The following is a 15,519-nucleotide window of genomic DNA, read 5'->3' on the forward strand; positions in this document are numbered from 1 at the left end:
TTTATAGAAGCACATCTGGACAACAGCTGCTTCTTGACTATATGTGTAGATAATGTGTTTGTGTGGTGCAAACCATGTACAGTAGTGTTTATGAAGCGTATGTGTAGTTGTGTAGATGTGTGTACAGATGTCAGTTTTATGGATATGTGTTTTCAGAATCTCACCTTTGAGAAGTAGTGGGGTGAAGGGGATGAGTGGAGCCCTCAGACTGGCCAACAGGTCCCTGTATGACTTGTGATTCCTGGAGGGATCCTGAATAACACACACACACACACACAGAGTTTACAAATGAGCTAGATTTCTAACCTAATGCTGTGTGAACTCAATATAGTGCACGACTATCAGATCCAGTTTCACTATACAAATACTATTAAAAAGTTGACGCATTCAAAGGTAAAAATCCACTTAAAAATGTTTAAAGATTATATTATCCATTTTTAGTTTAAATTTATTAACCAATAAACCTTAATCAAGACACTTGTGACTTGATAAAAAAAAAAAAAAAAAAAGAACACATTTGTTTTCACATGTGCATGACTGCCTGGGAAAACTAGTCGGGTGTTGTTGTGGCTGGATTCTGGTGAACAGCCAAAAACTTTGGCCAAAATAGTTTTCATTGCCGCGGCCTGGGTTCGATTCCTGGTCAGGGAATCAACCCCAGACACTGGAGGGTTGCACGAGCCAGTGCACTCTCAGTGCCGGTCACAAACTCGGAGCAGATAAAAGAGGGAAAGATATTTTGACTCGTCAACTTTAAGAAACTACAAATATATTTCAAAAAAATGAGGTGGAAATTGCCTTTGCTGTCTATCTTCGAAGACCATGATGTGTGAGTTTAACAAAAACATTGTGCAATTGTCTAAAACATTACTAATTAACTATGTTTTTCATCATACAGCAAATATCATGCTTTCATCAAGTCGATTTATAGCTACGTGCCTTAGGGAAACACAAACAAGCATAATCCATTCAGTTTGTACTCAGATATGGACTGTGAAAAGGCCTGCGATGCTCCTGCACTGCAGCCAGAATGGAAGATTTAATTGCAATTTTCTCCCTTTTCACTTTCAGAACTTGGTAACTGAAAAGGACACCTGACCATCATACCCATATGTGATTCTTCTCCAAACTGTCGGCATAAATTTGGAAGCACACAACTGTATAGGAGATCTTTGTATGTTGTAACATTACAATTTCCCTTCACTGCAATTCAGAGGGCCAAACCTGTTCTAGCATCACAATACCCATGTGCACAAAGAGAGGCTCATGAAGACATGGTCTGACGTTTGGTGTGGAGGAACTCTCGAGCCCTGACCTCAACCCCACTGAACACCTTCAGGATCAACTGAAACGTCAGGCATCGTCCAAGATCAGTGCCTGGCCCCACAACTGCCCTTTTAACTGTATAGGCACAAATTCCTACAGACACTCCGAAATCTTGTAGAAACTCAATATTATTGGCCATGGTTTTGGAATGTGATGTCCAACTAGCTCATATACAGTAGGTGTGATGGTCAGGTGTCTACATACATCTGGCCAAATAGTGTACCTCCTCTAGTTTTAAGTGCTGAATACACAGAAATGTACAGGATGATATATTTAGCACCTTCTTTTCTCTTAATTGCTGTAATCCTAACTACTTCTAACTGACTTCCCTGTTAGTAGGTATCTATGGAGATGTTGCAAAAACATCAAATCACGATTATTTTTGGTGCTCCTTAAGAAAACTAATGTGGAAGTGTCTGACTGACCTCTGTGAGAAGGACCAATTGTGGTACTGTGCATGTATAATGAGATATATATATATATATATAAAAAAGAACATTACTATGGTATGACAGATTAACTAAGGTATGTGAGTAATACGATGGCTCACCGCAATGCTCTCAAATTGCTGGAACTGCTTCCTGAACTTTCCGGGCAAGCCCTGCCGAAAACAGAAGCGCAGAGAACATGGACGTTTCAGAAACATTCACCCCTTTCTAACATAAGCTATACGTCGAGAGGAAAAGGTTGAAATGGGGGATTAATTAAAAGATCACTGCATTGAAATCGCAAGGTGTGTTTGAGAAGTGTTTCCTTTAAAAAGGTGCTGCTTAGTCAGTTCAGTTGCCATGACTACGGCTAACAGGCATGGGCCAGGAATAACACTTGGCTCTTGGCAAATGAAAGGAGGAACACACACAAAAAAAACAGTGTATGTACGAGTGTGTGTGAAATGTGAGTATGTCTGTCTATTCAAGCAAGTATGAGAGGAAGAGGGAAGAACAAGATACAAGTGTGTTTGTGACAGCGAGAGAGAGGGAAATTAGAGGCGAGAAAGTGAGGATTAGGTACAGGAAGAAAAGGGAGAGAAGATATAGAGGGAGAGGAAGAAAGATGGTGCTCACCTCCCAGGTAAGGCGCAGACGGCTAACTGCAGGGTTGTCCAGCCCCAAAACTACAGCGAGGAACGACAGCAGGTCCTGCTGCTGCTTGCACCTAAAACAAAACCCAGCAGATAGTTAGGACATGCTCTGAAAACCTGAAATCCAATAACGATTATCAGATAATTAGGTGATAATTATACGAGTACTACAGGCTAATTGCCATGCCTTTCTTAATTCATTCTGGATCAGCCACTAATAACAGCCAAACTAAATCCAAACACACATGCGTACACACGCATACACCAGTTTACTCACAGAGCTGCGATCTTGATGAACTTGCGCAACAGCTGCACTCTCTTAGGCAGTGACTGGCACTGCAGGATCTCAGTAGCGACCCAGTGCTGCACCTCGCTGCACCGCTGCAGTACCAGCTCGAGGTTGAGGGGGCGCCATCGCGCCTCCTCTCCATGGAACACATAACACACAAACTCCACCTGTTTAAACACAGAAACCCGGTTGGCACATGCAGTGATTTTTTTCTAATATCTGCACTGAAGGGTGAGGCAGATGTGGAGAACTGGAATGTATGTGTGTGTGTGCTGTATGTGCGCTTTGTCTGACCTCGTGCACACAGCTGAAGAGCTCCCAGTCAAACACCACCAGCTGGTTGGCCACTTCCTCTGCACTCATGTCATGGAGTTTGCTGTCACCCGGGGACCAGTGGATCTCCTCAGGCAGGGGCAGCTAATGTATACACACAAACACACACACCTATAAGAACTCTCCACACATGGTGAAACTACAGGGTTGGGCTTGTGCTTATCTGATTCTTATCAACAAAGCAATTACACACAGTTAATCTCTGATATGGAAATAATATGTATTGTCATTCAGACTCACTGAGACTGGACAGTTTCTTTTCTTTCTTTTTTTTTTCCCCCTAACTGTCCATTTTGGGTGAGTCTGCACCCATGATACACTCAGATTCCTGTTCTTGGTTAACAGGACTTGAACCTGATGTGGTCTTCTGCTGTTGTAGCCCATCTACCTCAAGGTTCGATGCTTTGTTGAACGCTGAGATGCTTTTCTGCTCACCACGGTTATAAAGAGTGATTATTTAAAGTTCCTATATCCTTCCTGGCAGCTTAAGCCAATCTGCCCATTTTCCTCTGACCTCTCATCAACAAGGCGTTTCCACCCACAGAATTGTCACTCACTCAATGTTGTTGTTTTTTTCTGTAACATTCTGTGTAAACTCTACTTGAGACTGTAGTGTGTGAAAATCGCAGGAGATCAGCAGTTTCTGAAACACTCAAACCAGACCATCTGGTACCAACAACCATGGCATGGTTAAAGTCACAGACATCACACTTTTTTCCCCATTCTGATGTTTGATGTAAACTTTAACAGATGCTCTTGACCTGTATCTGTATGATTTTATGCACTGTGCTGCTTCCACATGATTGGCATGTATTATGATTGGTGTATTAAAGCTGGTCAAGTATTTTGTCTTAAAATTGCAGTTAAAAAAAACATTTTAGAAAAAAAAATTAACTCCCAATAAGTTTCGGACCTAAAAATGGAAAATGGAAATGAACTTCTAATACCTCGTCATCACTGATGCAGTGTAGCTCTACAGTAATAGTTCAACCACAACGCAAACAAGGCTAATTCAAAGTCATAGACACTTAATTAGCAGCGTGTCAACTGTATAGTTAATTAGAGCCTGCTGGTCCTTACTCATTTTTCATCAGGATTCGTTTGATTTTTGCATGCAGGTGACTCAGTGCAATGTTTCTCACCAGGCTCTCCAGCTCAGAGGGTTCGCAAGCGAACAGGTGCGTGTTGACGCCCAGAGTGGTGAAAACAGCCTCGTCACTGGGACGGAACACGGCCTTCTCTGCGTAAAAGAAAAACCAAGAGCACAGATTGTAGCACCATGTTAATGTTACACGAGCGAACTCAACCCACACCGATAAGCACACCTAGACGTCAACACATCTCGCAGACAGTCCGCTGCCCGCAAGGCCGTCACGCTGCCGCCAGCCGTGTTTCTACTGGTCTCTTACAGACTATATAATATGCAATTGTGGCATCTACTTCACGGGGAATCTTTCCAATTACACATACGTACGTATGTGTGTTTGTGTGACGATTTATGATCTGTATGTTTAAATCTCACCAAACTGTCTCTTTCGTGCTTTCTACTTCCTGTTTTTTGTGTGTGCGTGTGTGTTTTGTACAGTGGACTGCTTCTTGGTTTTGGATCTTGTTTGGATCCCATTAATTGGAAATGGTTTCTTACAATTTCTCATAAATTGGATGAAAATATCCCCCTTAATACTTGGATCTAACATTCCGAGTCGTTTCATGACACGTACCTCCAGATGAGGTGACAGCCACCAGTATGAGGTTGCCTGGTTGCGTCGGTTGCTCCTCGCTGTACTGGAGCTTTTCTCGCACCAGAGCCAAAATCTCTCCAACGCGGCAGGAAAGGCGGCTGCGGATGGTCACGTACGAGTGGTCGGGTGTGTATACCCTACAAAAAACTGCAGAAGCAAAAGTTTACTAGGTCAAAAAGCCCTGCAAACTTAAGCAAAGCAACCTGGGCTATATATTACGTTGAAAAAAAAACAAAAACCTGCAATAATAAGGTTTCCTCAAAAGTGTCAAAAATCTCTCACTTTCAGTACCGGATGTCATTCCCACACTATTTTCTTAGCATGTTTTAGTTTAGTTTTCACTGCTAAAAAGGTCATCAGTTCAAAAGTAACTGTTTCTTGATCAGTATATTGGTTTGCTGTCAGCTTCCTGGTCTGGTCATACATCTTCACTATAAATAGGCCTCAGTGGGCCAGTGAGGTCAGCAGCTATTTCCCCTTTAGGATTGCTTATTGACTAATTGTTTAGCGAGTCTTAAAAGCACTTGGCTTGAGTCACATCTCCGATAACGTCATACCAACTAATGAAGTCCAATAATTTATTAAAACAATAATCAAATCGGGCGTCCCCATGACCTCACTTCTGCCATACGGTGTTAATTTGGACTCCTCCATTAGCAAATAGCTGGAGCTCCAATTTTACCGTAACCTTTTTTTTTATTTTTAAGCTGTAAAAGTCACGCAGTTAATTAAGCCGGCTGAACTCACTTTCGTCTGAGCCACGGAAAGCCTCTCGCGGCTGCAGGCAGGCGTCGATGCGTCTGAAGTGGCGAAAGAGCGGACGCACCTGCTTCTTCCGACTCTCCTTGTCCTCCTCTGCCCTAGAAACAAAAAATACAGAGAACGTCAGTAGTGCCTAACACGAGGGAATTCAACATACCTTGTAACACACACACACAAAAAAAATCAGCACTATGTGCACAATTTATATCAAGAGCACAGCCTGCAGCTCGTTTACTAATTGGAAAGACATTGACACAACTGATCATCTCCTCCCTCCGGCATTCTTTGGGTATAAATGATGATCCAATCCCGTCTGTGTTGAAAAGCATCAGTTCCCTCTGGTAAACTTTATTAAATCTCTACACTCTCAGAATGCCATAAGCACATTCAGCTCGAATTTCCTAGAATTAACTACATAACATAATCTACTGTTCTGGAGGTGTCGTGAAGCCACACAACTGACAACTCCCCACAATTAGCAACTGAATAAACATTAAGGAAAAAAGCAGAGTATAACAAGCGTGCATCAGCAGTGAATAAAAACAGCTGTGGTGGACTTCTCAATTAACAAACGAGCTGAAAGTTACGCTGCCGAGATGTAATTTGTGCACATTAAGTCATTAAGTAAAACACTGCTAAAGGATTTCTAGGAAAATATAATACAAAATAACACTCTTGTTTAATCTCATATACTATATACACTATATGTAACAAAATAACACTGATTTGCACGAATGTATTGAAAACATGAGTACAAGCACATCATAAATAACTTCAAGCCACTGGGCTAGACAGATAGACACGTGCTATGCAGACTAACCAATGTTTTTGACAGTGATCACGTGTCTTATAAAACAACAATTTTCCATCATTTGTAATGACTGAAATCAATGCAGAAACAAAATAAAACCATACCACGCCTTTTATAGCAACCAATTTGCTTGGGATTACATACTGTTACATACTATAACTTGATGAAATAGGACTGTGTCACATGTCAGTGGATTCTCTGGGGCTCCACCCAAACCTGGGCCCAGGACTATTGCCCCATCAAATCAATATACCCTACCTAATACTTTGCCTAATGAAAATCCATATTTAAAACGGACATTTATTATTATTTTTTTTCTAATCTCAAATTTTACTCAGTCCGTACACTATTTCGGACGTCTTTTCTAATTGTTTTAGCTCCAGATGCTTGATTTTGCTGCTGCTTTTATCAAAATTTGCCATGCAATTTGCAGAGTTTTTTGTGCTTTTTTTGTGGAAAACTACTTGAATTGGTGAAATCGCAATGGCAAGAAATCATTCTGCACGATCTTTCACAGTGATGTTTATTGGTAAATGAAACCTTTTAGCTGTACTCATGTTCGACACACGTGAATCAATGAGGGCTTTGGCTGAATACGCGTAGAGATCACGTCACAGGACACGCCTTGGCCCAAACCTGCGGAAAATCTGAAGTAATTTTGAAAAATTGCAAGCTCTTCCCAATATATGAGGCATTTCCTCAATTTTTCCACTCATTTCTGCAATCGCAAAATCCTGGAGGGACTGATTACTGCATTAATAAAAACAACGGCTCAAAGAAAAACTGACAGAAACAACACAGCATATAAAACTGCAACAGACTCAATTTCTTATTAAGAGAAGGGTCTTCTAGTGGTCATGTTTAATCATGGCTCAAGATAATAATCTGAATCGCTAATCATTTCTGTCACGACACATCTGCATGCTTCTCATGTTGTCTTTGGAAGAGATATAACAGTTTTTATGTCCGGTGTATATCCAGATAGACATGACGATGAACATCTGTCCTGGTCAGAAAGTGAATGAATAACAATTACCAATACTGCAGTTGCTGTATCAACATTTGTTTCATTTTAAAGTACTCACTCATTCCCAATGAATAAGAATAATAATGCATTTATACTATTATATAAGAATAAACAACAGCTCAGCTCCCAACACTCCTTCACACATTTCTTTCCCCCAGAGTTGCGCTTTAACGCGGTGAGCTGCACATGAATAGCACGGCAATAAATGAGTGCACTGAACTGACAGACAAAGCAGCACACTTAAGGTCCAAAAAGTATGCTTTTATTCATTTACTGTGTTTTGGTTGGCAGTCCTAATTTATTCGTTTTTTTGTTCGTGCTTTTATCCAGACAGAGATTTCTCAGGAGGTCCTTGGTTTTGAGTCCGAGTCACCAATGTGCGACTCAATCGTGAAAGAAAAAAAAAGAATAAAAATAAAATCACAAACATGTCCATAATTATAAATAAGCAATCTGCCGATAGTGAATGAATAGTGTTTATAGAGATTCTTTTTTTTCTTCCTCAAAATAAAAAGTGCAGAGTTTAAAGGCTTCATTAAGTGGTGAAGGAATTTAACATCACATAAGGAACACATCAATTACCAGATGCAACTCCATTCCCAATTAGCATCTTCACAGAACCATGGCCTCGTGGTTCACAATAAGCTACAACACGACTCCTATTAGGATTTTATAGCTTGCTACTGTAATAATGAAAGGATCCAGACATATAGGAAGGAGGTGGGGGAAGTCACGTCAGATCTTTTTGTAATTTTGTTTAGAACCTTGCAGGGGCCAGTAAGGCTGGATTTGGGGGTTAACAAGCAAAATGTGGATTTCGATTTTAATCAAAATCATGCTGTGATTTTCAACACTGGTGTAACAACATATGGCCTGCTATTAACTTGCACAGAAAAGATCAAAAGTGGTGTAACCACCATATTTAGGCCACTCACGGGTTGTGGAGGATCTCAGCCCAGCGCTGGAGCTTTAGGACGTCCTCCACCAGCTCGGGGAAGCGGCTGAGCTCTTGCACGGCACAAAGGTACAGGTCCTACATCAAGAGGAAGTAAGCATAAGAGAACACACCTTAGCAAATAAACCAGCAGACTGGGGAATTAGCAAGCCACCAGGCCTTCGATTGGTTTCTTTTCCTTGAGGGAAACAAAACTGGTCTGTGTGCTTGCTGGGGAAAAGTTCGACTTGGAAAAAGCGGCCAAAAACAATTACGACCTCAGATAGGCAGTGCTGAGTCAGTTTTGTTGCCATGGATACACTGATAGACTCCTGCATGGAATAACACTTGAATCCTTGAAACCTTGAGTGTTTTTGTCTCAGATGCGTGCGTGTGCGCGCGTGTTGAAATTTGTACCTTAGGGAAACTGTTGGACCTGTCCCCCTCCTCCTGTAGTAGTTCTCTGTATGTGTCCAGGTAGCGGAAGGCCACACTCAGCACAGCCTGCTTCCTCTCCGCACCATCCCAGGTGGGCCAGCCCTCGCCCTGCTTGGGTTCAGCTCCAAACCTGAGCACACTGTTAAGGAGAATCGCAACCTGCGCACATTAGCTGTTGTGTGATAGAATACCTCTTACATGTACACATAGACAGAAGGGATGAACGGGAATGTGGCTGTATCTTAAATTCACACAGACACACAAACACGCATGCATATGTACACTACAATCTACCTTTTATTGTGACTTGAGATAGACCAGAGGGTCTGTTATAAGAAAGCTGAACTACAATATATTACATAACATATTCTGGTGAATTCTTGATTCTGATTGGTCAGAAAGTGGTGACTACTTTTCTATAACTCTGACAGTGGTTCCAACTGTAAGTTTTATACTAATGCACTGTTATTACTAATATTTTATGGCTTCTATAATAACAATTTACAGTGGGGCTTTTATTGCAGCCTAAAAAGATTTTTGTTTTTTTAACCGTCTGAAGGAAAACACCATCTGTGAGGAAACATTTTCCATTTTTGGAAGGAGTCTCTAGTGTCAGCCCTGTGTCCCATTCAGAAGTAAAGCTGTAACTGTTTTCTGACCTAGGGAAGTCTTCCGCATGAAAATAAGTTGTGATTTCTCTTTAACATGATAAGATGCATTTATATGTTGCTTTTTTTGTGTTGTTTTGTTTTTCTCTATATTAGCAGATAACAAGAATTAGCAGGCTGTTAGCTAGTGGGTTGGTGAGTGGTTAGCTAGTGGCCCAGCTAACTTGGCTAACGTTAATGCTGAACAAAATCTCAAATGTTATGGTACATTTTGACAGAGAATACATGATGGTATGAAGCCTTCATTCATATCTATCTTTGATAAATTCAAGGTCATTTATCTAGCAGATATTTAGCCAGCTTGCTAATTTAGCTATAGTTAGTCATTAGGCTAGTCGGGGATGGAATGATAACATGGAAATGTTGCCTAATTGCATGTATATGCATAAATCCTGGCTTTTCACTACGGTTTTAAAAAGAGATTTTCTTGTGCCATTTATTGGGATTTCAAATATAAAATTTTTTTTTTTTTTTACAGCTTGTTCAGTTGTACTTTACCAGGTGCAAAATGGGATCTTAACAGCTAATCAACCAACTTCCTGTCAGTAACAATGAAGGCACTGGATACCCGCTTTTTAGAAAAGTGACATGATAAATAGTGATAGCGATATCATGCTGTATTGCCCTGCTGTAAAGCACGCACAGACACATGAACACAAATGTGATCCTATTCGTCTGTGATCATCTAACAAACAGACACAAGCAGGGGGAAAAAAAACACAAAAGAATAGCATATGGCCATCCAGGCAGCATAATTACAACCTCAGAGAAGAAGGAACACACCCATCACGTCTACACGCACACACAAAGACACGCACGCACACACAAGTTTCTTCCCTCGTCTCGTGTAGTTTGTTATTAACAGGGCTGTACAGGAAGTGTGAACTTTTATTCACCAACAGACAAACCATAACAAATCAGGCATCTTAGTCATAGAGACAAAATACTGCCTTAGAGGCTCTCAAGAAAAGCAGACACACCTGTGTGGTTGTCAATATGATTAGAACATGGAATTGATCGGAGTTTGGTTTTTCTGCCTTCAAATTTAGATTCAGGCCAGTGTGAGGTTGCCCTGGTTAACTCCAGCTCTGCTCTTCAGATCTATTTAAAGAGTGACTCCCTAACACCCTGTCCACATTTAAACCACCATTCCTGTTCAAAATGGCCAAATGGCCAACCAGGACACGTGTGCAAGCTGCCTTTGATGGTAGTCTAGATATAGTAACTGTATTTATGTCCAGTTCTTTCTAAACATTGTGCTAAGCTCAGTGGCACCTGGTTCTTAGTGGAGCAAGCCCGCTCAGAGTTACAAAGAGCTCACCGGCTTTCATCACTCACTCACAGTATGTGTGTGTGTTTGTGTTTGTGTTTGTGTGTGTGTAAGTAAAAAGACAGGGGATCTATTTTAAAATCTAATCCAATCAGGAATGGCGAGAGGGAAGAGAGCCAAGGGGCTTTCCCTTTGTCTTCAGGTTCAGCAGGAAGCAGACATGTTTCTACAACAAAAGATTTGATTAGGCCTGGATTTCCAGACCTGGAAAGGGGTTCTGAGGAGGTGAGATAATCGGGGATGGGAGACGTAGACAAAGAGGAAAAACTGGGTGCAGACACTGGGCATTAGGAGCAGTGAGGCGTGCAGGCTTTCCAGCTTTATGCTCTGGGAGCAGACGAGTCCCTACAGTATTTTAGCTACTGTAGTTCAGAGGACAGGCAGACTCTTCAAACTGAGAATCTAGGTCATACAAGGAGATTGGGGGCAATGGCTGTCCTCTATTCACACGCACAAACACAACCCCCAAACAACAACCACACTTGAGCAAGAGCAGATCTTCTGGGTTTCAGGTTTCTATATAAAAGCTAGTAATTAAACAAGACCTGTTAGAGGACAGGGCAGGGGAGAGTATGACAACATGATATTGTTATAGTGAAAAGTTACAATATGCGTCTATTGTGGGTATCATCAATAATCTTATAAGAGCAACTAACTGCAGTAGAAACAACATAGGACTTATTACTGCACTTTTTGGCATCATAGTTTCACACTAGAAGTCACTCATGTCACTTTTTGTACAGGCTTTGAGGTTTTTTTTTGTGATTGCTGCGGCAATTTTTTTTGCAGGAAAACTACTTGTATTGGCAACATTGTTCTGCAATGTTCGGAGACCTTTTAGCTGAACTCCTGCTCGAAGCACGTGAATTGAAGAGGGCTTTGCCTGAATGTACGTTGTGATGACGTCACATGACACATCATCACCCAAATATGTGGAAAATCTGCTGTTAATTTTTTTTTTAATTACAAGCTTCTTTATAATGTGGAGTTGATTTTGTGTTCATTTCTGAAAAATCATGAAATCCTTGAGGGACTGTTTAGTTTGTTTCTTGTTGGCGTGTAGCAACTGTTACTGTTGTTGCTTGATTTTTTTTTTAATTCTATGCATCTACAGCCCACTACACAATTTATACACAGCACTTTTCATCAAAAATGTATTTAACATTGATTTACATGTTACATGCTGGCCTTCATATTAACTTTATAAGACCGAGTAGCATTTTTGCTGAAAACATCTCTCCTTTCCTAGCCAGAGTAGCTACTGTGCAACCCACGATGAGTAGTGAGGAACTTTTTAAAAGATCAGGCACTTACAAATCTTACAAAAGATCCAACTTCTCCCTCAGAATATAAATAAACAAAACCTGCTGATACACGCCTGGAACAAAAATGCCCCCAGATTGTACAAAACAAAACAAAAAAAAGTGGGTATAAACAAACCCTAAGATTTTCTAAGTGATTTTCCATGTTCGTTATTTCCATGGTCTGGAAGACGTGCTTCTTAAATGCACATGACTGATGTTGATAATGTGCGAAGGATACTGCTGAAGCAGGACCTGCTGAAACTTGTCGGATGCCAGGAAGATTGGGTGTGTCAACATAAAGTCGTCCAGGAGTATTTCTGCAAAAAAAAAAAAAAAAAAAGAGAGAGAGGGAGAAAGAATGAGTACATTCAGAACGTACAGTACATTACCAAAGCTGTTGGACGTGGAAACAGGAGGTTTACACGAAGAACAACAACAAAAAAAAAAAAAATCATCATTAATCATGCAACATATAAACGTCTCCGCACTGACAGACTTGCTCAACCGGTCATGAACCCAAACATCTCGGTGTGAAATGAAGCTGTATTTTATCTTCTCAACTGTCACTATGTTTTTGTTCTTTTTTAATCCATTGGACAAAGGATGCCTGAGTAAATACTTTCACATTCCTTTAAAATAGCTGCGGGCTCTTGCATACATAATAACTAAAGCAACTCAAGATTTTTTTTTTTAATAAACAGTCACTAGTTCTCAGGAACTCGGTTCAAAAATTAGATCAGTCTGACCAAAAATTATCCGAAGATGGATAAAAGGATAAATTTGGCAGAACAAAATGGGGAAAATAAAAAAGTCTAACATGCTCGGTCTAACCTATTTATAGTATAGGGTTAGAATCATTTAAATGTGTTTCAACTGAATTTTTATATATTATGTCTGAGCCCGTGAAATACAGCTCAAGTGGATACGCCATGTAATTGGATTAAAACGTGTATCTTAAAGATTGAGGGGGAAAAAAGGAGACTGGTGAGGAGACAACTGTTTCGCATACATTCCTCAATGTACAGCATGTCATTCTTTAACCCTTTCTAGAAGTACACTGGCATTCGGAATCTTATTGGACGTTTTCAATCAGCATAAACAAATGAATTATTTTATTGCTGCAGTGCTGTTATACGATTAACCAGGACACTGTTGGGTTTGTGTGTGTAGAGTATCGTGTCTCTGGCTGCGCCCGAATATCACTATTACCCTGTTAGACAGTAGGTGAAAAGCAATACGCTAAAGTAGTAGGATATCTGAATTCTCAGTATTCATAAATCAGTAGGTGAGAAATACTCGGATGTCCTGCTGCTTCCGCCGAGATTCTGCAGTATGGAACCACTGGACACTGGATACTGCGCTGCCCCATACTGCAATGGGACTGGCACAGAAGAACTGTCAGAATCCGCACCGCGTGGTACGTCCGGGATTGTATTCATGCTTACCACTTACACGGATCAGTACGGACTGTATCAACAGCCGAGCAGTAGGTACTGAATCGAATGCAGTAGGTACCGTCACGGCATGCAATTTACTGTAGGTACTGTCACACAGCTTCTGTGTTTAGCTGCTGGTGAACTGAGTGACGGGAAAGGGGTGGGGTGTGCAAACATTTAACACTTCTCCACAATAACACTGGTACCGTGATAACACACAGCACAAATGAAGAGCTATTTTGATAGTAAAACACAGTATACACCTGTCACAATAATTATACCATTTAAACCTAGCAGGCTGGGTAAAAAAAAGAAAGAAATACGAGGGTCTGCTTTCATATGAGCCATTAACCGCTAATGTGGCGTATGACATCACAAATAAATTGAACACGGGCAGCCCCAAAACAGGTGGAAATTCCTTTTTTTTTGGCCTCTGGTAAGAAAAATAACTAAATAGATCAAATAAAAACAATACTGTGTTAGAAGAGGATGTACTGTTATTGGAAAAGAATCAACTTCAGGGTGATCACGGCATCACACCATGCTGATTATTTTCCAATTACAGCACACACCATCATATTTCAATCCTTACATTTAGTGGAACAGCTTTGTACTTGGTTTGGCATGTATGCTGTTCTTAGTTTGTACCGTATGTTATATTTGTATAACAGTATGTGTTATTTTTAGCCATGAGCCGATCACAGCGAAATTTCCTATAATATATTTTATATATATATATATATATATATATATATATATATATATATATATATATATATATATATATATATATATATATACACACACACACACACACACACACACACACACACACACACACACACACACACACATACATATATACACACATATATACATATATATATATATATATATATATATATATATATATATATATATATATATATATATATATACATATACATATATACATACATACATACATACATACATACATACATACATACATACATACATATATATATGTATGTATAACATTGTGAGATTTTACAGAAAATGTAGTCTGGACTTTTCAGCATGACTACATATGAATAAGATGTACAATTTATAAATAGGTAAAAATACACTATATGGCCAAATGTTTGTGGACACCTGACCATCACACCCATATGCATCAAACTGTTCCTGCGAAGCTGGAAGAACACTATTGTATAGGATGTCATTGTATACTGTAGCATTACAGTTTCCCTTCACTGGAACTAAAGGGTCGAGCCCAAACCTGTTCCAGCATTACAATGCCCCTGTGCACAAAGCAAAGTCCACGAAGATGTTGATTGCCATGGTTGGAGTGGAAGAACTCGAGTGGTCTGCACTCAAACCCCTGACCTCAACCCCACTGAACACTTTTGGGACGAACTGGAACTCCGACTGCACACCAGACCTCCTCACCCAACATCAGGCTTACCCTAACCCTAACCCTCCATCCAATCCAGCCATGCTTCAGAATCTAGTGGAAAGCCTTTCCAAAAGACTGGAGGTTATTATAACAGCAGCAAAGGGGGGGACAAAATCTGGAATGCAATATTCAAAAAGCATACATACACACACACACACACACACACATATACATATATATATATATATATATATATATATATATATATATATATATATATACACACATACACACACACACACACACACACACATACATACATACATATATATATATATATATATATATGTAGTCTTAACACTAATAACATTCATATATCCTTCACTGGGCATTTTTTTGCACTGCTCAAAATATATGCATCTCTATCTAGGTTAGATCAATCTGTAGCATATTAAATCAATGATTAAAACTGCATGTGCTGCCACTTTAAAAATGATCCAAAAGAGTAACCTCGAAATCAACACAGACCTGAAAAAGTAGGCCACATCCTTCATATAGTATGCAAAAAGCTCATGCAAACAACTACGAGTCAAACCTTGGGCTATTACGCAAAGGAGCAACGTACAATGAAAATTCACTACAAGAGGAAACCTCTGAGCC

At 40.0% G+C, this 15,519-nt stretch overlaps 1 protein-coding gene across 1 annotated transcript in view; it reads right to left on the reverse strand.

Annotated features, from left to right (window-relative positions):
- The window catches only part of rapgefl1 (Rap guanine nucleotide exchange factor (GEF)-like 1), a 51,477-nt gene that overhangs the window by 10,452 nt on the left and 25,506 nt on the right, over positions 1–15,519 (reverse strand). The window contains exons 3-13 of the mRNA XM_017491787.3: positions 12,284–12,362; positions 8,723–8,873; positions 8,307–8,404; positions 5,519–5,631; positions 4,751–4,918; positions 4,172–4,269; positions 2,991–3,113; positions 2,685–2,863; positions 2,391–2,481; positions 1,877–1,927; positions 165–252 (exon numbers count right to left, since the gene is read on the reverse strand). Of these exons, the coding sequence (XP_017347276.2) occupies positions 165–252; positions 1,877–1,927; positions 2,391–2,481; positions 2,685–2,863; positions 2,991–3,113; positions 4,172–4,269; positions 4,751–4,918; positions 5,519–5,631; positions 8,307–8,404; positions 8,723–8,873; positions 12,284–12,362 (1,239 nt within the window). The remainder of the gene's footprint in view (positions 1–164; positions 253–1,876; positions 1,928–2,390; positions 2,482–2,684; positions 2,864–2,990; positions 3,114–4,171; positions 4,270–4,750; positions 4,919–5,518; positions 5,632–8,306; positions 8,405–8,722; positions 8,874–12,283; positions 12,363–15,519) is intronic.

Source organism: Ictalurus punctatus, chromosome 2 (assembly GCF_001660625.3).
Source record: "Ictalurus punctatus breed USDA103 chromosome 2, Coco_2.0, whole genome shotgun sequence".
Lineage (NCBI taxonomy): Eukaryota > Metazoa > Chordata > Actinopteri > Siluriformes > Ictaluridae > Ictalurus > Ictalurus punctatus.